Source organism: Thermomyces dupontii (assembly GCF_041956625.1).
Source record: "Thermomyces dupontii strain NRRL 2155 unplaced genomic scaffold VTN31scaffold_11, whole genome shotgun sequence".
Taxonomy (NCBI): domain Eukaryota; kingdom Fungi; phylum Ascomycota; class Eurotiomycetes; order Eurotiales; family Trichocomaceae; genus Thermomyces; species Thermomyces dupontii.
This window is the reverse complement of record NW_027192317.1, coordinates 639,831-660,063: the sequence shown is the minus strand read 5'-3', so window position 1 is coordinate 660,063 and position 20,233 is coordinate 639,831. Positions and strand designations below refer to the sequence as shown.

Sequence of the window (20,233 nt, the reverse complement as noted above, 5' to 3'; positions counted from 1 at the left end):
TATTCTGACGTCTCTCCAGATTTTCTGAGCTTCGATTCGACCGATTCTCCTTTTTGTCTCTCACGATGGATTACCAATCGGGTGGTCGTGGATGCTTCAATTGTGAGTTATTTTTCCAAAGCGACGTGCAACTCGTGACGAGGACGGACGCGCAATGACAAAACAACCACCGTGTCTTCGCTCCATCCAAGTATGCCCATGGCCCCTTTTTCGCCCCTCTGTTCCTTTCGGATCGTTGCAGATCGAATCGGACTCGGTGGAGAGGATGAGCCTATTCGTCGTCGCTGCGTTTTTATACAAATTGGGGGAACAAGAGCTAAGACATGGACCAGGTGGTGATACCTCTCACCAGGTAATTTTGAGTGTTACCTGGACATTCAACCTGTGCTTATCCGCGTAGGCTCGTGATTGCCCGAACAAAGGCTCTCCGACATGGTATGTGGACTCGTCTGACGGCGCAAAAAAGGGCTTCTGCTGACATGATATAGCTATAACTGCGGTGGTACGTTTTTTGACTCTTCGACAATATGAATCATTGATTTTGACCATTCTTTTTTATTTTTCGCTGTCTCCAGGCCAAGGACACCTGAGTAAGTCACTTCCTGTAACCCTGTCACAACCCGTCTGACACGCCACGCAGGCCGTGACTGCACCGCCCCGCAAAAGGAGAAATCCTGCTACCGGTGCGGCCAGACGGGACACATTTCGCGCGAATGCACGCAGCAGGATAGCGGCTACAACGGCTACTCGGGCGGCGGCAGTGGCCAAGAGTGCTACAAGTGCGGGCAATACGGCCACATTGCGCGCAACTGCTCTCAGGGTGGCGGCTACGGCGGTGGCTACGGCGGCGGCCGTGGGCAGACCTGCTACTCGTGCGGAGGATACGGGCACATGGCGCGAGACTGCACGCAGGGTCAAAAGTGCTACAACTGTTAGTTCCCCTTCCCTCGTCAGGTGTCGAACAGAAGAGTCTTACCAGATGAATCCAGGCGGTGAACTAGGCCATGTGTCGCGCGACTGCCCAACCGAGGCCAGCGGTGAACGTGTGTGCTACAAGTGCAAGCAACCAGGCCACGTGCAGGTTGCATGCCCGAACTAAGCTCGACTTGATCTCATGATGCATGTTTCTTTGCATTTCGAGCTGTTTTTTTTCTTTCGATTTTCCTTCTTCTTATCACTTGTGTTAACCATGGGCACGGGCTGGCTCGCTCGACTTGCCGGCACGCTACATTCTCTTTGACTCACTTCTCGCATTCGACTTAACGAAAAGCAAAGTTCTATCTGAGAAAAAAAAAGGGGTTGAGGAAAACGGGCAAGAGGCATGATGATACATGTACCTGACTGATGCCGATACAGATCCAATTCAGTACCGATACCCTGCAAACGATGAATTGAAATCTGGTTATTTATTTCAAAGATGGGTATCATCGTAACTGCTTACTGCTAGTATGTACTGTAGTTCTTCATAGTATGTTATATTCAAATCTCCTCCATATCCTCATCATTCAAATCCTCCAATGGCGGGAAGTCACCCACCTCGACCCTCTCCGGCTTCACAAACACGCCGTAATTTGGCGGGCAATCAAAGTAGCGCTTGCCATTGACGCTCCCGTCGTTCTTCCCCGTGGGCTCATCGAGCTGAATGCCCACCCACAACGGAACCGGCCCGGTGTAATCCTCATCTGGCCGTTTATTTCCCAAGGGCTTGAATGCGATTTCCGGAACAGGGCCGATGTACTGGACCGTTCCTCGACGGAGATGAGGAGGGGAAGAGGGGAGGATGATTGCTCGACGGGAAGTGGCGATCCCTAAGGACAACCTAGTTAGGGGCCCTAGCTTGTTATAATAATAAGAGATTGGGGGGCAAAGAAAGGAAGGATCAAACCTCTCTTTTCCACCTCTTCCTGATCCTTTCGACCCTGCTCCGCATACAAGTCCATGGGTGACTTGGCATTGGGATCGAACCGGCCAAGCTTCTGTTCCTTTTTCCACGCCAATACGGAGCCCGGTAGTTTCTCGTATGCTTCCTGGGGGAGTTCGAATTTCTGGACGCTAGACAAATCATCGAAGTTGGGGCGTGCAGAGGGTGGACGTGTATCGTGGACCTATATATGATCAAATTCTCGCTCGTCCCAATTAACCATCGAATCTTCCCAATCTTGACGAGAATAGTTGACAAGGATATGAGTATATACCTCGATTTCACACCCCCGGTATAACCCGTAACTCCCCACTGTCTCGTCGTCCGCATCGAGCCATGTATCTGGCTTCCCCGGCGACTTGAGGAGGAGTCGCTGGCTACCCGGCGGGATGCCCGTCATGGTCTCGAGCTTGCCTTTGAGAAAACCGACGGTCCATGATGGCGTGATGCGGCGTTGGGTGGCTAGTAAGGGTTCGTCTCCTTTTCCGCTTGAGGGTGTTGTAATTGCAACTGGGACGTCCGCCATTTTCCTTCTTTTCTCCTTGTCTGAATCAGATTGATGTCTGAAATGTAGATCTGGAGGGGCTCATGTTGACAATTGACAAGCGTCTTTACTTACCAAAATAAGGATAGTTTACTTTCGGAGAGATAAAGTTGATCAATCTAACCTTCTTAGGTAAAGCTCGCCGCCTCAGTCATCCATTTCCCATCCCTCGGGCCGCAACGCCGAGGACCGAGAATACATCTTGTCTGCATCGCGAGCCCCCGACATGTCTCCGGACCAGCAACAAGATCCCCACGAGGCTTACGAAGAAAAACACGTGCATCAAGTCTATCAGCAGATTGCGGAGCATTTCTCCTCGACGCGCTACAAGGTACATTCCCAACCTACAGCACACTGCCTTCTGAATTCAAGCTAAAAACTCAAAAACTCAGCCATGGCCCATCGTTGAACGATTTCTCCAAACCCAACCCCCGGGCTCCATTGGACTCGACGTCGGCTGTGGAAATGGCAAGTATCTCGGCGTTAACCGGGATATCTTCATCGTTGCGTCGGACAGGTACCGAAAACCATCCCTCGCGCGCAGAAACCAATCCCCGAGCTGATGTCAATTTTGAGTATTCTAGATCTGACGCTCTGATCCGCATCGCCCGCAAACATCAGCCACATTCCGTCATTGTCGCGGATATTTTGAACCTACCGCACCCGGACGGACGGTTTGATTTTGCCATTGCGATTGCCGTGGTGCATCATTTGTCGACGACTGCGCGGCGCGTGCAGGCCATTGCGTCGATTCTGCGCACGTTGAAACCCGGTGGTGATGGGAAGGCGCTAATATATGTGTGGGCACTGGAGCAAAAGAATAGTCGGCGCGGGTGGGACAAGGGCGATCAGCAGGATGTGATGGTGCCGTGGGTAATGAAGGCTCCTGCTGGGGCTGGGCAGCAGCAACAGCAGCAGCAGGCCGACAAGACTTTCCACCGGTATTACCATTTGTATGAAGAAGGCGAGCTTGAGAGAGACATCCGTGCTGCGGGAGGTACGGTTGTCGAGTCGGGTTATGAAAAGGATAACTGGTGGGCTATTGCAACACGAGAGTCCTAAAAAGAACACACACACACACACAGAGAGAGACACATCACCGCCTTTTTATATATATTGACACAGAATTTCCCAATGATGCGTATCCATCATGACGAAAACAAAACAAAACCCAGACACGACTCCACCCGCCATGCAAACCAAAACGGAATCATGCACCAAGTTGATGTCCTCCCAACGCTATGCAAGCAAATGACAACCGAGGAAAATCGGGCTCGTTCATGGCCTCGTTCGAGGAAACGCTGCCATATCCGGGCCAGAATAGTTCGGCGGTGGTGGCGGCGGCAAGCCCAGCTGAGGAGGAGGCGGAGGCGGCATTCGATATGGATCGACCACATGCCGCGATTGAGGGGGGCCAGAGACCGGTACCCCAGCGGTCAGGTCCTCAACAGAGGGCAGCTGTGTTGGTCCCAACTGCGGTTGCGGCGGCGGTGGCTTCGTCGCCTGCTGGGATTGGGACAGAGATTGCCTTCTCCCTCGAGGAATGACCGTGTTACTCCGTCGGGGTCTGCTGCCCGATTCTTGGTTACTACTGCTGCTGCTGCTGCTGAGGGAAAACGGCACCACGCCTGCCCGACGGGCCATCTCCTGCTCCCCGAGTTGCCAGTGCATGGCTTCGGCTGCCCGCCAGGGAATCGCCATTTCCTCCGCTACTTTGGACCACATTTCCGCTTTGAACCTGTCCTATTGGTGAGTTTCATGCCTGTTTCACGACCGTCGGGGGAATCGCATGAGACAGACCTCTCGTATAATCGGGCAAGCTTGTTTTTCCGGTCCTCATCCCATTCACTTCGACGCTCGAGGTAGTTTTGATAGTGGAGGCGACAGCTGATGGCACTTCGCCCTGGAAGCCGCTTGCTGATGTCCTCCCACTTCATGCCGCGCCCTCGCAGTTCAATGATTAAGGCGTCTTCCTCGGGCGACCATTTGGACTGTTTCTTGGCCGGCGGCTCCCCGACATGGGAGGAACCCTGCACCCGTTTTGTGCCCGCCGCAGTCGACGGACGAGGGGAAGCGGTTGTCGGGGTCGAAAACGTTTCCGTCAGTGGCCCCGACGACCCTTGCGATCCTGAACCGGCCGTGCTCAAGGACGGGAACGAGGCAGGCCGGGAAGACGTCGGCGACGGGTCGGAATGGGCCGAGGACGGCGGTGGCGCTTCCTCTTCATCGTCGTGTTTCAAGAGCCGTGAGATATCCAGTTTTGCAGAGGCCGGATGGGAGGGGGGCTGTAAGCAAAGCATATGCGCGGGTTGGCTGTGCGGGGACCTCAGAACAATCGGGCACGCCGGGCGCCCGGGAAGCCAGGATTGTGAGATCTCAATTGCGTCGCTTAGCTGACGGATTTCGGATCAGGTCGTCGTGACTTTCGTTCCGGGGACCGAAGCCTGACTCTCTCCAACCGAGGATCTCGGTTTCAAAGCAGAGCAGCGAGTCCAACCATCGCAGTCAGGGCCGAAGCTGCGGCAACTATGGCGATGAACTGTCCAAGCCGTTGAGGCGGTCTCGGGTCGGCAGGTATATATATATCACCGAATGTCGGCGAGGAACGAGAAGTCGAAAGTGTACAATAAGTCCGACTCCACCAAGGCTAATGTTGGGAAATTCCTCAATAAGAAATCACTAAACAAACTTTATGTTTTCGAAAATTACAGGGGCGCAACGCAAAAGGGAAAGAGAGAGGAAGAGGAAGAATCTAATGAAGGAGCGGAAAGAAGCAGAAGTAAATCTGGAGAAAGAAGAGGGGATTGGGGGTGAAATGATAGATTTTGACACTATTCCAGCAAAGGGCCTCAAGGTACGGTAACTATCAACGTGGTTTTCTTTTTTTTTTTTGCTTCCTTATTCTTGTTCGCGATCGAGTTCGAGTTCTTTTCGAAAAATACGTTCAATAACCTAAAAAATCCCCCAGGCACCGTTGTTGGGTCCAGGAAATAATACGAGGGATGATGTCATGCAGGGTTCCTCGGAGATGAACAGTAAAAGTAATATACGAGTAGTAGAGCTCTCGACCATGTGGTCCATGTTGTCCAGGATCATAATAATAGTACTAGTATCGAGGCACGATATATATATGAAGTACAGGTACATATTCTCTGACAATCGAGATTCCCTCATCTCCCTCGGCTCGCCGCGGTATGCTTGGGCCAGGACCTTCATTCATTCATTCCTTTCACATGGGAGCATTATTATTGTCTGTCCGGAAGACTCGGTCCAGCCCTGAGAGAATCTGAAATGTGGCTTATCGTTGCTTACGTCCGCTTACGTAGTACCGTTTCGAAGTTCCCTGTACCCTCCATGTACTCATCTGAACCTAGGTGTTCATACTTACAAGTACCTAGGTTGTTTAGATTCATAGTCATGCGCAGAAGGTTTGCTGAGCATTGAGTATATTTGTGCAAGTGGATTAAGAGCTGACAAAAATCAACATCTATGATCAAGCATTTCCCATGAACCGACCAGGGCACAAAAAAAGTATAATTCTGTATGAATGACTACGAGGATGCCATGCTATGCTTTTTGCTTTACATTACAACGTCGCTAGACCTTGTCTGGTCAATAACCAACGGATGCGCACCAGATAACCTTGAATGACACGCCTCAAACAGCCAAACGGCCTAAATCAAATCAGAACAAGCCCAGACGATCCAAGAAAAAAAAAAAAACTAGTGGACCTCGGGCACCCAGCCAGACTCCAGTTCCAAGTCCTCCAAAGATTCGAGAAAACAAGTTAGATCACCGCTGGATACATACTTACCCACACTGAACACAACCAACGAGAGGGGCGACTAGAACAAGAGCGATTTTCCACTTCCCTTCCCTTCCCCTCTTTTTCCTCCCAGAGTCTCCTCGGGTTAGCCTACCGAACAACGACGGATCATGAATCAATGAAGCGGTGGCGTCTGGTCGAGTCGGTTGACGCAGGTAGCCATTCGCTCATCAAACCCAGGCCAAGCTCGGTCACAAGGAAATGGAAAGGAGAAACAGTTGTTACTTGTTAGTCGATTACTTACGTTCTTGGGGAACCGGTTCATCCTGGTTCGAAGTTACGTCAAATAAAAAGTCTAAAAAGAGGTTCCCCAGCCGAGTCGCGCTGTCGGTCTTGTCGAACTTTGTCGTTGAGAAGAGTGGACTTGCATGCAGAGTGGAGGTGGGCTGATGTAATTAACTCAAATTGATCGTCGAGTTGGTTTCGAATGCATGGGGAAAGACCGTTGATCAAGTCTTGGACCGGCCTGTAACACTAGCCCTGAGACTGCCCGGCCGTCCGGGGCGAAGCCATCACTTGACTGAGTACATACTGTAGCCTGCATCTCCTTCATGGAGTCGGAAAGGTTGGCGAGCACTCGATTATGCTGGAGGATCTCGAGCGACATACAGTCTCGAGACCAGGACTCGTCAACAGGACCCAGTTGTCGCCCACATTGAGCCATCAAGAGTCGAAGCTACATCAGGGAACAGAAGAGCTCATCATCCATCGCATCCCCCGTGGCATCGGCTGGACAGCGCCCTGCTAGGGATCTGCGGATCGAGCATCTGTCTCGGATCGAGGCATGGGTGACAGTTCGACAGGTCAAACTCTCAGCCCGTCAAAAGGCTCCAGCCTCCAGGACCCGCTTTGAGAGGGGTTTTATTTATTAGTAGTATTTTTCCAGGATCATGGGTGCTTTTTGCTTTGGATGCGGCCATTCCGCAAAGGGCACAGGAGTGTGTTTCAACGGGCCATTAAACTTAGGGTCAGTGCAGTTGGACTCGACGGGATTGGCTCAACCACCCGTCTCTGGCAGTCTGGCTTAACGTCCTCAAACCCGTTGGACGAATCACCATGCATGGTCTTTTTCAATCGGCCGGAACCTTGTGCAAGTCGGCAAAGTTTAAACCATGATAGACAGTTCGACACTGCAGTCATAAGGAGAGGAGGACTGATAACGGTAAACCGTTGTACGGAGTAATAGTACTCGGTTCGTAACTTAGTTTTAGCGGCAGGGCAAATGAGTGCTGGCTGGTCGAACGACAAGAACCATCCATGCTCCGTGGCTAACCGATCTTGAGAAGTTTGAGTGTTTGCTGGAGTTGGGTTGTTTAGGAGTTGGCAGCACCATCCTGTTGTCGGCCCGCCAGTGCCACGCTGGACGCCGTTTGGACCTTACGGAGCAAGGGAGAAGCCGCAGCAGCATGTCCGAATGCGCATGCTAGTCCGGATCACACGTCAACTGGCACCGCACCGGACGGCCCGGTGGGGGAGTCAGGTCTTTCTCGATCAAGGACTCGAAGAATCGAGATTGCCTGGGATCCCACATGGCTTCCAGCCTCACAGGCTCACAGCCGTCGTCGCGTGCTTGACAAGTTGACAGGAGCAACGAACATATGACGGATCACGGAGAAGCGAGTCTTGGACAGATCCAGCGTGCGCCATGCTTCCGTCCTGAACTTCGGTCCGATCTGATTCGCGGTTCGTCGTTCTTTTCTTTTGGATGCGCCATTGCGCGCAGGCTGCGCCGTCGCCGGCGACCCACCGCACGACCGTTCCAGATCAGCGAGATGAAATTGCGCTGGTCGATGACTCCGATGGGCTCGACCACGGCAGAGCTAAGAGAGCGCATGGAGTTCCAAGATCCACGACGATCCGCGCAGTCAAGCTAAGTGGGGATTTACTATGCAAAGATGTTGTTGGGCCCTCCGTTTTCTGACTGTCGAGGCTTGGGAGGGCACCAATGACGTCCATCCTCGCTATCATAAAGCTACCGACTGGATTCTGCACTCTGCTGTGTCGATTGCTGAGAGAATGCCTTCCTTTGGATCCTCACTTCTCTCCTCCAATTGGAGTCCGGACGGTTGCTGCAAGTGGCCAGCAACCAAGCTTTCATCGTCCTCCAGGCCGTTCAGGAACTAGCCTGAACAAAGTTTCGGAAAACAGTACGGTGCCATTTGGCGATTTGCTTCTCGATGCTCACGTAATCGCCCATGCCCTTCTGGGCAGCCACTCGAGGTTTTTGCTTGCCCGTCTTTCCTCCGGTCTCCGGCACCGAATTAGCCGCCGCATCCAGAGTCTGCCTTGGGTATTTGCCGATGATCCCAGTTCCCTGATGGATCAGCCGAAGAGAGATCAAGATTCATGAATCCCGCATCAAGCGGTGAGGCAGCATCAAGTCACCGCCAAACTCCAGACAATGTATACGGCGTAAGCGAGATCTTCATACAGAGCTGATTAAACATGACAGCAGTCAGGCTAGACAAGTTGACAACAAACGATTTGCTAATGATGTAGCATTTCAAATCTGCTCTTTTCCTGTTGTTCATCACTCATCGGCGCGACTCGGCGGCTAACAACTAGTAGACGGCTTAGCCAGCCGAGTATGAAAATCCCGATCTCTAGCTGAAACTGGATCTCCTCGGTACATGTTGCCCACGCCCTACGGTCAGGTTCCGGAATACGATTCGCATGACTGATGACGCGGTTCAAGCAACGGTTCCGCATGATAACCAGGGTTTGGGCCAATATTTCCCCAGAATTGAGCTCGTTCACAGCTGTGTTCCGCCCATCCCCTTCTTAGAAATCTAACCTAGCTCCGAGTTCGTCCCGGCATTCCTGGAACCTTGCAAAGCAGCGAAGCTATTTCTAGATCGCCGTAGCATCCGGGCGGGTTCGTGTGGGACGGGACCCTTGCCGCTGATTCGCAAGCAACGCCTCATGTTTCTCACGAGTGTGATGGCTCCGGCGATTACTAACTAATGGCAATGACAATGTACGGAGTTGCTCGCTCCCTCCGTCTGAATTCTGAAGGAACCGAGACAAAGATGCCCTTGGTCGGTGACTCGGTCGCCTTCCGAGGCGGTGAAATATTCAGATGCAATTTGCAAATAGCATGCAAGGACTAAGGTCGAGTGTTCAACAGTAGGCCAAACTTAACTAGGGGTGGTGCTGAAAGGTGCAGAGTGCAGACGAGCCGCATGAGAAAAAGTTCCGGTCCATCATCATTCGTTCCAGTTCGCCAAAAGAATCGGAGATTTTCTCGGAGGTTGCTCCAATAACAGGTTCAGTTCGTGTCGGCCTGCAGCCTGGCAATGCTTGCATCGACTCGAATTCGAAGCTCGTAGTTGTCAACTGGTCTTATGAACACCAGTTGATGGTCTGAAATTCCCCACGCATCTCAAACCCACATTGCATCAGTGCTTTAACCTACCTTTCCTGGTACGGGGGTTTGAACGGAGAAACCGGAAACCGGAGTAGGCTTAGGCTTTCTCAGAAATCGCCGAACTCGGTTAATTTACTGACTTTCTAACATTTGAAACTGGATGGCCCTCACGGACAGCCTGGGCTTGTTTCAAGTGTTGGATCTGATCGATAATGTTTCTTTCATTCATTCTACAAGAGTCTTTGCTTGGGCGGGCGGGCTGCCTTGTGGAGTTGGCTTTTCCGGTTTCAAACTTCACAACTTCATCGGTTCATCCTATGAAGACGGAGATATCCCGCCACGAGATGATCACAGATCAGATCTAATACATACACCGGTATCACGTGCTGACCGTTGAACTTGCACTGCATCGCTCAGTAATCCTTAGCCAGGTCGAATAATCGTTCCTTATTTGACCATGTCATCCCTCACGATTCAAGGTCCTGGCAGCCTGCCTGGCTGGGCCTTGTTATCCATCCTTGTCTACTAGACATATGCTCGGAGCCATTTCTTGGTTGATCCAGATAATCTGCTGACGGTGTGGAACGGGGCCCGGCGCGGTGTCTAAGACTCCGGCATGTCAAGTTCCCCATAAGATGGACTTGATTCAGGCGATTGCTCGATGCTCTGCAGATCTGTGTGGAGTTGTGATGGAAGATCCTAGGATGAATGCACTCCTCCGGTCTGCTCCGGCATTGGCATATCCTTTTTTTGGGCTTGTTTCGAAATGGCCAGATGCGCTTGAAACGTTGGTCATTGGGATTGTCAATAGGATCTCAATCATCTCTAATATGTGGTCACGTCCGAACCATGTGACCAGCTCCAGGTGCCCTTGCCACCTGGATCATTGGGGTCGAAGCTAGGTCTTCGAAACAAAGGAAAACCACCTCATCTTTCCGTTGAAGACCCTGGGGCAAGTGATATAATGGTCGGAGCTCATCGGTCGATGTGACTGGCAGAGGTCAATCCTCGCTCCTCACTATCGATACGTGAGCGCCATTGGTGTTCTGGTTACAACCTGAGGCCGCTGCGATTGAACATTGTCGCGTGCTTGCATCGTGGTACCCGTCTACAATTGGGACTGAGGAACATGATAACCTGGGCAAGAATCAAATCCTACGTATACGTACAACGTGTATCTTGTTGCTTTGTTTGGCTTGCCTGTAAACCCAGCTGTTCTGGGACTGCAGACAAAGTACTATCTACCAAAAGTACCTATCTACAGGACGCCCCGTGATCAAAATACGAACCAGAACAAGGGAATTGTTGCGATACTGACCTCAGCATTATCGTCCGTTTTCGGCGACGGTGATGGCTTCTAGGATTTGGCTTGCGATATGCAGTCCCAGGCTGCTCAGCAATTGCCCTGATAACTGCTGCAAGGGCATCACTGGCCCACAGTCAAAAGAAAAAAAAAATGGTGAACCTGGCGGAAACGAGGCCCACCAAGGTTCATCCAAGAATCATACTCATCCTGCTTCATTATTACCTCGAGGGAACTCTGGCGTAGTCTCTCGTCTGCGTCAGGATCATGAGTAGCATCCTGGGATCGGACAGTGTCCAGGTGCAACGAATATTATTCCACGACAAAAACGCGGCAATCCCGAAAACCAAGGCTTTCTTCTTTGAACACTCGTCTCATCAGTGTTTCGCAGCACAAAATATTTTCTCTGCTCCAAACATGGATCTTGATCAAGCTGGCGCTAATTCTCCAACCCCAACCGGGCGGGGGAAGACAAAGAGGGATCTGAAGCCGGACGTGAAGAAGAGAACAAAGTGCAGCGATATAATTCAAACGAAACCATGGCAGCAAAAGCCAGGCACGTAGCAAAACATCCTCTTTCGTCCAGGAGAAACAACAGATCATGGCAGAGGACTTGACCATTGATGGACAGCCCGCGCAGCCTCCCCCGGTTGAAGAATCGTCGGAAAGTGATTACGAATGGAGGGAGGCTATCAAGAAGTGGCCTGCGGTTCCACCGGGATTGCCAAACCGGAAATTCGAGTGCTACCGCAATGTCATCCTGGTGATGCTGTTCCATACGCCGCTGCTGGTTAACCGGCTCGACAAGGTACATCGTTATGGCGCGAACTGCAAGTGTCTGGCCTGTCGATTCCACGAGCTGTTTAACCAGTTCTGGCAAAAGAGGCGGCCCGAGAAATTCAACGACGCGCTGAGGACGTTTTGGGAAGACACCGTGCCCCGGAACGAGGACATGGACGGGCCTAGCAACGAATGGTTGTACGACCAGCAGGACGCGCAGGAGTACCTGGCTTCCTTGCTAAGTCGACTAACCGAGGATGAAACCGGCAGGTAAGGCCCCCGGGAAAAGGGAACATGGAAGCTAGCTCTTACTAGTTAATTCCCAGGCGTGCTATTTTCAACCTTCCCAAGATCCAGCGATGGCCGTTTTCGTATTGTTCAGAGTGCAAGTTGATCACGGAACGACAGATGGGCTGCCTTCCCGACTCGCAGCTCAAGTACATGATCATCACGATGATAAACCGGGAGGTCGAAGAACAAAAGCGGTCGTCGGATCTGATATCCTTAGAGGAAGCCCTCGCTGATGGCCTCAGGCACAAAAGAAGCACACAAATGTGCGGAAATTGCAATGCCAGCACGAATCGTATCGAAGGCGCGCCACTTCGCAGCGGCCCTCTGCTGCTCTTCGTCCGGATCTTCATATGGTCGTCACGATTTCGGCTCCAGCTCGACCCGTATGCCACCATATCAGTGTATCCAAAGCCGGACAAAGACCGGGACGAGGTGCAGTACGTGTACTATGAACTCTATGGTGTGATCTTCCATGAATCACACAATCTCCCAGGCGGCCATTATCATGGCGGGTTCCTCGGCCCCGAGGGCAAATGGGCGCATTTTAATGACGATATCTCGAGCCCCTGCAGTCTTGAGGGGTTGCAGGAGATGCAGACGGATACGACCAAGGTCTCATTGTTGGCGTATCGGAAATTGGGGGCTGTGAAGACCAAGATTGATGCTGAGCAGGGGAAGACGTCGAAATCGTAGAAGACGAGAATACAGGTGAGAATGCAGATTGGGATGCAAAAGTGAATGCAGAGGGGAAATGCAGGGAACGCAGATCCAGAGGCGTAATTAATTGCTTGTGTCAAGTTGTTTACGACAATAATATACCAAGCCAGTTATTCTGTTGTTGATTTTTTTTTTTTTGTACCTACTTGTTTTGAGCTTCCACCACTTATATCTCGCCGACAAGTCTGATTCCATCCATGTGAAAACGAACCTATCTCACAGATACCTAGTAGCTTAGTTACATCACTAACCAGAGTTTCCCAAATCATCATGACCGACGATGGGCCAATTCAACATTCTGACCTCCCACCCGGCACTTCACTCCTCTCAACCCTCATCTCCCGCGCCTCCTCCGCTATCCGCGAACGAAGTACTACTTGCTCCACCACCGCAGAAGCCGACCTCCATCATGTCGCAGAAACCAAAGCAAAGCCGTTCCTCCTGACCCTCCACACGATATACCCCAAACTCCTTCTCCCAGCCCTGGACATTATCGACCGACGACTTATTTTCCGAGTTGTAGCGGACGATGGTCCCAGAGGCCGGGATTTGGAACGCGACGAGCGAGTATATTTCGTCCGCTCAGCGTCATCAACAACGACGACGACGACGACAACAACAACAACAACAACAACAACAACAACAACAACAACAACAACAACAGGAACAGATTCTGCGTCGGGGATGACAACTCCTACGATCCCGGCATGGTCGATTGTTCATGGGCAGGTTCTCGATGATGATGACCGCGGTGAGGATGGCGTTGCAGGAGCGGGTAAAGGGGTAGGGTATGAGGTCCGGCTAGATGCTTGGAATTGTACCTGTCCAGCGTTTACCCTTGACGCGTTTTCCCCCGCGCGCGCAAATTCGAGCCGAGGGCGTCGGGACGGTGAAGACTGGTTTGGGGGAAGATTGACCCGCGATGCTGGGCCGGATAGTCCCATGTGTAAGCATCTTCTTGCGTGTTTACTCTGGTCGGCGGCGGAGCTGGGTCTACGTAATGAATAATAAAATGTCCCGAGCACAAACAAAAAGGAAATAGCATAGCAGTACATCATGACTCTAGATTCATTCATGACTTTTTCTTGTTCTGTCCTTTTTCCTTCTCCTTATCCTTGTCGTCCTTGGACTCCGCAGAGGTGCCGCTCTGTTTGGCCTCCTTTTCCTTTTCCCGGGCCTCTTCCTTCTTGTTCTCGAGCTCCTCCTGCTGCTGGCGGTTCTGGATCTTGTTGTCGATCAGATCGTGGAACGCCGTGATAGCGCGGATCAAGCTGCTGACGTAGATGGCCATGAGTTGGTCATTTGTCTTGACGGTCATGGCGCGCACCAGCTCGCTATTCTCGACGAGCGCGGATGCCGGCGCTGGATCGTTCGTCGGAGTATTATGGATGCCCAGGTTCGACGGCGGCGTGCTCAGGTTCGGAAGGAGGTTGAAAATGTCCTGCAAATTGCCCAGAATGGCGTGGTTGATGGGCAGCTCGTGGTCGAGGACTTTTTGGAGGTACTGCCCAATGTCGCGCAAGCGGAGGTGCAGCCCTTGCAGTGATTGCAGCTGCGACGTGATGCGCGTGGACAGCGTGCCAACCGCCACGTCGCGGATGTCGCGGAGGAGGTGCTCGACGCCGATTTCCTCGGCTTCTTCCGCCTCAATCGTGGACGGGATGTGTACAAAGGTTTTGGATGTTGTTGTGCCGTCCTGGTTGTTGCTGCGGTTAGTGTTTGCCCTTTGCATTCGCGCAGTAATATGCGACCAGACTCACATCCTTGATCTCTTCTACCGCAAAGTATGCGTCTGTCGGCACGCCCACCTCCTTCGGCTGCACATCGACAATGACTAGCAGCGGGTTCGGCGTGTACCGCTTGAACAGCTCGTTGATCTCGAGGTCCGACGCCCGCAGCTTCGGCCCGGAGTGATACCACCCTATCAGCTTCTCGCGCGCGTTGATCTTCTTGAACATGTTTGCCATAGATTCAACGAAGTTGTGGTCCAAGAACCAGACGGAGGGGTCTTTTTCGTCCTCTTCAAAGGGGACTATAGAACCGGGTCAGCGGACGCGTCGGCATGAGCTCGGAACCCAAGAAGCATGTACGCACCGGCAAAACTATTCGATACCCGGACATTCGAGCCATTGTTCTGTCCCAGCAGCACACCTACAACTCGTTTCCGGGTTCCTTTGGCGGTTCGGCCGTAGTGGTCGGCGACGGAGAGGAGGACGAGGGGCGCCACGGAGACGGTGCGCGTCACCAGCGAGAGTGTCTCCGCCGTCGTGGCCGGCATGGTGGCGGATTAGGCTGAGAAAACCGTGAAGATGACGGGGTTGATGTGATGTTGACTGTTGAGCTACTACTACCTTACATACACCTACAGCTTGATTGCGTCTGCGATCACCGCCTAGCTATTGGTGCCTTGCAAATCAGGCATCAACGATTTTTCTGCTGGATTGAACATGTTGGAACATGCTTGAGGCCTACGAAATGACGCCTGGGACTAAAAAGGTAGCTGGAAAAAATCGATCATTTACCAGTGCGGATAAAAAATACAACAAAGATCGATTCTTCTATGTCCATGTGCTAAGAAATACTACTCGTACAGCATTCCTCGGCCGCTCGACCGGGCCAACGGCGAGCCTCAGGCCAAACTCCGAGAACGGACGTCCCATCTCCACATCTTTTTTACTTGCATTAATATACACCTGTCACCCTTGTTCAATCCTCCTTTAGCCCGTGTCTTCTTTCCTGCTACTGGATACCTCCTCCGGGCTTGATCCCCCCCCGCCGTCCGCTTCGTCTCGCCCAATGGCTCCCATCACGCAGGAGACCGTCGACGGTCTCAAGGATGTCATCAGCAAGCTCGAGGCGCGGGTTGCGCAGTTGGAGGAGCGCTTGGCCAACAATGAGCGCCCCCAGAAGTCCGTGTCGGAGCAATTGCGGATGATTCTGATGGGACCTCCTGGTGCTGGTGCGTAGGAATCTTATGCTGTCGAGATTGAAAGAAAGGAGAACTAACCAGGGTTGCTAGGCAAGGGAACGCAGGCTCCTAAGCTCAAGGACAAGTTTTGCGTGTGCCATTTGGTAAGACTTCCCGGCTTTGGGAGAATGCTTTGTAGCTGACTTTCCAGGCCACCGGTGACATGCTCCGGTCCCAGGTCGCGAAGCAGACGGAACTCGGCAAGCAGGCCAAGAAGATCATGGACCAGGGCGGCCTGGTGTCCGACGAGATCATGGTCAACATGATCAAGAACGAGCTGGAGACGAACCAGGAGTGCAAGAATGGGTAATCTCTTCACAGTCCAGTAGAAGCCGGAGGAGGAATGCTGATGGGATGTGGGCTAGTTTCATCCTCGATGGCTTCCCTCGTACCGTCGCGCAGGCGGAGCGGCTCGACGAAATGCTCGCGGCCAAGCAGCAGAAGCTGCAGCACGCGGTTGAGCTCAAGATCGACGACTCGCTGCTGGTTGCCCGCATCACGGGCCGGCTGATCCACCCGGCGTCCGGGCGCACGTACCACAAGATCTTCAATCCGCCCAAGGAAGACATGAAGGATGACGTGACGGGGGAGCCGCTCATCCAGCGGTCGGACGACAACGCCGAGACGCTCAAGAAGCGCCTGGCCACGTACCATGCGCAGACGGCGCCCGTCGTCGAGTACTACAAGAAGACTGGGATCTGGCGCGGAATCGACGCCAGCCAGGAGCCCGGCCAGGTGTGGAAGAGCCTGCTGGGGGTGATTGAAAACAAGCCCAAGAGTGTTTTGGATCAAATAGGCCTGCGCAAGTGATTCATTCAATCTTCTCCCTCCACCTGTATAATACGGCAAAAGGGTAAACAAATAGATTTTTCTTTTCTTTACATTTCGTCATGTGCTCATATCAGAGACTGTACACTCTATATGTACAATCACAGATTCAAAGGATATGACCGCGACTCAATCTTCTCTGGGTACACCAACCCCGCCTGTTTCCGCACCTCGTCCATGACGCGCATCAGCTGGATGCTCTCCTCCAGGGGCATAGTCTCGCTCTCGAGCTTGCCATCACGGAGGCAACGCGCCGCCTCGTCCGCCTCCCAATACATGCCATGGCCATTATCCGGGAACGGATTCTCAACCTCCTTGATTTCCACCGAGTTGGGGTCGGCGCCCTTCGGCACCAGCGGAATGAGGCGGAACCCTTCGGGCCGGTACGCGGGACCGTGGACCTGGATCTCGCCCTTGGTTCCCTGGATCCGGATCGCAGGGCCGGCGGTCTTGCGTCGGTCAGGGTTCGATGCAAGACGCAGGGAAGTCGAGGCCACGGCGTGCGACGTGCGGTTCGGCTTGAAGTTGTTCGTCGGTGTCGTGGTGGGGAAGGTCAGAAGCACGGTGGTGTCCTCGTCGGCGCCGGTGCCGGGGTACTTCGCAACATACGAGGAGATGGCGCTCGGAGGACGGCGCTGGTCCACGGGGAGGGTGTGGTAGAGGGTCTGGAAGACCCAGGTCAGAGAGTAGATGCCCACTTTTTTTTTTTTCGCCCCATCAGCAGAAATTCATACAAGGAGGTTCGGAGGGAAAGCCTACAGTCAAGAAGAGCACCACCCGCCAAATCCAGATTCACCATCCGATGATTGTCGCCCCAGTCCTCCTCCGGGTTCGCGCCCACGCTGTTATCCGCCGTCACGCGGAGCACCTCGCCAATCTCACCGCGGCGGATCAAGTCGCGAATCTGGACCGAGACGGGGAAGTAGCGTGTCCAGACGGCTTCCATGAGGAACAGCTTCTTCTGGCGGGCCACGTCGCGCAGCACCTCGAGCTGCTCGGCGTTGACGGTGAAGGGCTTCTCGCACAGCACGTGCTTGCCGGCCTCGAGCGCAAGCATCGTGTTCTGGAAGTGGTGCGAGTGCGGCGTCGCGACGTAGATGATGTCCACGTTGGGGTCGGCCACCAACTCCTCATAGCTGCCGTAGGCGGCGCAGGGACCCGGAATGCCCGTCTCATTGATGAAATGCTCGGCGCGCTCTTTGGACGAGGACGAGGCCACGGCGCGGACGGTGTGCTTGATGTCCTCGGCGCCCCGGGCCTTGGCGTCACGGAGGAGGTCCTTGACAAAGGCTGCGGGGGTTAGCTATTCCCTTCGACCATACAATACTTCAATCCATGATTTTGAGAAATGAACATACTGGCAGCAATGCCACCGGTGGCTGTCTCAAAGTTAGCAAACATGCATTTCTTTCCCGTCGTAGAGGACTCTACTCACCGAGAATACCCCAGCGCGCTTCAAAGACCATTGTCGCGACTTGTATGTACAATGCTAGAGTCTCTCCGAGTGCAAATGCCTCATATCAAAAGAACGAGGGGCAATCGTTATTAATAATTATCACGAACCTGATCAAGAGATCCCCGCATCGGTGTACCGCTCGGATGGCGGGGCTTTTTTTTTGCGCTCGGATTTTCTCCATGGAATGTTCTCGCGCGGATTCTCGGTTCGTCTGTCCATGGTTGAGGCCGGTGTGAATGTCTGGATATCCCGTCAGGGTCTTCGGAACTTTGAGATCGTGATCTTCGGGTTTTGTCTCGTGAATCGGAGCTTTGATCGGGTTGTTAGTGACTTTGCTTTTTGTTCGGGGTTCGCTCCGAGGGACTTGAGATGAAAAATTCCCGCCATCAGAGGAATCAGAGCTCTTTTCTGGAGACAATCATTGCGATCCATGATTTGTACGATATTGATTAGTACATGTATCGACCTAGATCACCGTTGACTTGATTAGGGAGGATGCATGAGCTTTTTCGCTGCGCATGCGTCATGCAGACCAGCAAACACTGTCCGATCCTCAACAATTCAAAGATTCATGAAAGAGGAGGCTCTCTAGTGTTACATCATTCTATCCAGCGAAATGCCGATAATGTACAGGAGATTATTATACATAACTTTTGAAGAGAGAAGATGATTATTTATACCCACTGCCGCGGATGCTTCAACACATCGAGCATCTCTTTCTCCGGCGTCATTTCGCCCGGCTCCTCCTCTTCAGTTTGATCGGTCCTCGTGCCCGACACCGGATCCATGTAGACCCAGGACGCCGTGCGCGGGAGACTCATCAGGATGCTCTCGATCCGCGCGTTCGGCGTCCGCAGGCCGAAGCTCGTGCCGCGATCGTACATCAGATTAAACTCTACGTAGCGGCCACGACGTAGTTGTTGCCAGTGCTTCTGCTCCGGCGTGAACGGCATGTCTTTGCGCCGCTCGAGGATCGGGACGTACGCAGGAAGGAAAGAGGCAAGCGCGTCGCTGACAAAGGCGAAGAGTGTCTCCTGCGGGTTCTGCGACGACGATGAGCTGCTCCGCAAAAAGCTCTCGTCAAGGTCGTCAAAGAAGATCCCACCCACTCCCCGCGCTTCTCGGCGGTGCGGGATGTAGAAGTACTTGTCACACCAGGCCTTAAACTTAGGGTAATACGTCGGGTCGTGTTTGTCACAGACATCCTTGATGGTCTGATGGAAGTGCTTGACGTCCTCCGGGATGAGGTACGACGGCGTCAGGTCCGTGCCGCCGCCGAACCACCAGTGCTTTTCGCCATTGACGGGGTCGGCAGGATCAGATGTCTCAAAGTACCGGTAGTTGAGATGCACCGTCGGCGCCATCGGATTGTGCGGATGCAGTACGAGCGAGAGTCCCACCGCGAAGAAGTTCAGTGACTCGGCGTTCGTCGACATCAGCGACTTGTGGTCCACCCGCATCTTCTCGATGGCGGCGCGCGGCAGCTCGCCATAGACCGTCGACACGTTGACGCCGGCCTTTTCAAAGACATTGCCGTCCTGCAGCACGCATGAGATGCCGCCGCCGCCATTGGGCCGCGTCCAGACGTCGGTCTGGAAAGATTTTCCATCAATTCGGCTAAGCTCCTCGACAATCTTTTGTTGGTGCTCCTTCACAAGTTTCTCCATTCGCAGGCGCATCGGTGACGTTTCATCAATCTTCTGATGCTTGAGCTTCGCATCGAGCTCCGCAACGGACGGTGGGCCGGTTTGCGCCGCTCTTTCAGTCACCTACTTGCATTAGCCCTACCGCTTCTTTAAAGCTCTTGGGGCTGTACCATAGAATAGATCAACGCGCCGACAAATGGAATGCCAATTGCCAGGCGCAAATACGGTCGCCATATTGTGTAGCTCTCAGGCTCTCTCTTTCCAGGCCTCTGCGAGAAATGGAAACGCTGCCCCTGCGTCAATCGCAAAGCTCTCGGAGCGGTGCGTACTGCGGCCCGCGGAGCCGTCCAGAGTCGAGGTGTAGCCATTCTCCCGTCAATGCGTGTCGCATTGAAAGAACATGAAAAAGAGAAATAGAAACAACTAGTCAGATCTCCGCCATGTATTCATAATCTCATGATTTTGGAGAAGCTCTCGGCTTCTTCAGTTCCAAGTCGGATCATGCCGGGTCAGTCCACAAGTTGATGTTTGTGCTGTTTACACTGTTTGTTCCGTTTGCATTTTGTTTGCACTGTTTGTCCTCTCC

The 20,233-nt window shown here is 52.9% G+C and overlaps 10 protein-coding genes across 10 annotated transcripts; 5 read left to right on the top strand and 5 right to left on the bottom strand.

The window, feature by feature from the left end:
• Positions 1-265: 265 nt before the first annotated feature.
• VTN31DRAFT_2330 (uncharacterized protein) lies at positions 266-1,099 on the top strand (the record flags this gene model as incomplete). The annotated part of the gene is made up of 6 exons (XM_069402487.1): positions 266-352; positions 401-435; positions 489-502; positions 576-590; positions 641-931; positions 990-1,099. The coding sequence occupies 6 exons, from the start codon at positions 266-268 to the stop codon at positions 1,097-1,099; spliced, it is 552 nt and encodes a 183-aa protein (XP_069257426.1).
• A 380-nt stretch (positions 1,100-1,479) lies between these two features.
• On the bottom strand, positions 1,480-2,447 carry VTN31DRAFT_2329 (uncharacterized protein; the record flags this gene model as incomplete). Its single annotated transcript, XM_069402485.1, has 3 exons — positions 1,480-1,808; positions 1,886-2,105; positions 2,196-2,447. The coding sequence occupies 3 exons, from the start codon at positions 2,445-2,447 to the stop codon at positions 1,480-1,482; spliced, it is 801 nt and encodes a 266-aa protein (XP_069257425.1).
• A 244-nt stretch (positions 2,448-2,691) lies between these two features.
• On the top strand, positions 2,692-3,527 carry VTN31DRAFT_2328 (uncharacterized protein; the record flags this gene model as incomplete). The annotated part of the gene is made up of 3 exons (XM_069402484.1): positions 2,692-2,796; positions 2,858-2,982; positions 3,050-3,527. The coding sequence occupies 3 exons, from the start codon at positions 2,692-2,694 to the stop codon at positions 3,525-3,527; spliced, it is 708 nt and encodes a 235-aa protein (XP_069257424.1).
• Positions 3,528-3,743: 216 nt separating this feature from the next.
• VTN31DRAFT_2327 (uncharacterized protein) lies at positions 3,744-4,765 on the bottom strand (the record flags this gene model as incomplete). Its single annotated transcript, XM_069402483.1, has 2 exons — positions 3,744-4,203; positions 4,266-4,765. The coding sequence occupies 2 exons, from the start codon at positions 4,763-4,765 to the stop codon at positions 3,744-3,746; spliced, it is 960 nt and encodes a 319-aa protein (XP_069257423.1).
• A 6,797-nt stretch (positions 4,766-11,562) lies between these two features.
• Positions 11,563-12,725, top strand: VTN31DRAFT_2326 (uncharacterized protein; the record flags this gene model as incomplete). Its single annotated transcript, XM_069402482.1, has 2 exons — positions 11,563-12,011; positions 12,068-12,725. 2 exons carry the CDS (start codon positions 11,563-11,565, stop codon positions 12,723-12,725), a joined length of 1,107 nt encoding a protein of 368 aa, XP_069257422.1.
• Positions 12,726-13,019: 294 nt separating this feature from the next.
• VTN31DRAFT_2325 (uncharacterized protein) lies at positions 13,020-13,757 on the top strand (the record flags this gene model as incomplete). Its single annotated transcript, XM_069402481.1, has 1 exon — positions 13,020-13,757. One exon carries the CDS (start codon positions 13,020-13,022, stop codon positions 13,755-13,757), a length of 738 nt encoding a protein of 245 aa, XP_069257421.1.
• Positions 13,758-13,821: 64 nt separating this feature from the next.
• Positions 13,822-15,027, bottom strand: VTN31DRAFT_2324 (uncharacterized protein; the record flags this gene model as incomplete). Its single annotated transcript, XM_069402480.1, has 3 exons — positions 13,822-14,445; positions 14,510-14,781; positions 14,844-15,027. The coding sequence occupies 3 exons, from the start codon at positions 15,025-15,027 to the stop codon at positions 13,822-13,824; spliced, it is 1,080 nt and encodes a 359-aa protein (XP_069257420.1).
• Positions 15,028-15,545: 518 nt separating this feature from the next.
• On the top strand, positions 15,546-16,527 carry VTN31DRAFT_2323 (uncharacterized protein; the record flags this gene model as incomplete). The annotated part of the gene is made up of 4 exons (XM_069402479.1): positions 15,546-15,708; positions 15,769-15,821; positions 15,869-16,023; positions 16,083-16,527. 4 exons carry the CDS (start codon positions 15,546-15,548, stop codon positions 16,525-16,527), a joined length of 816 nt encoding a protein of 271 aa, XP_069257419.1.
• A 119-nt stretch (positions 16,528-16,646) lies between these two features.
• VTN31DRAFT_2322 (uncharacterized protein) lies at positions 16,647-18,011 on the bottom strand (the record flags this gene model as incomplete). Its single annotated transcript, XM_069402478.1, has 4 exons — positions 16,647-17,242; positions 17,305-17,835; positions 17,904-17,924; positions 17,981-18,011. 4 exons carry the CDS (start codon positions 18,009-18,011, stop codon positions 16,647-16,649), a joined length of 1,179 nt encoding a protein of 392 aa, XP_069257418.1.
• A 664-nt stretch (positions 18,012-18,675) lies between these two features.
• On the bottom strand, positions 18,676-20,015 carry VTN31DRAFT_2321 (uncharacterized protein; the record flags this gene model as incomplete). Its single annotated transcript, XM_069402477.1, has 2 exons — positions 18,676-19,770; positions 19,818-20,015. The coding sequence occupies 2 exons, from the start codon at positions 20,013-20,015 to the stop codon at positions 18,676-18,678; spliced, it is 1,293 nt and encodes a 430-aa protein (XP_069257417.1).
• Positions 20,016-20,233: the final 218 nt, after the last annotated feature.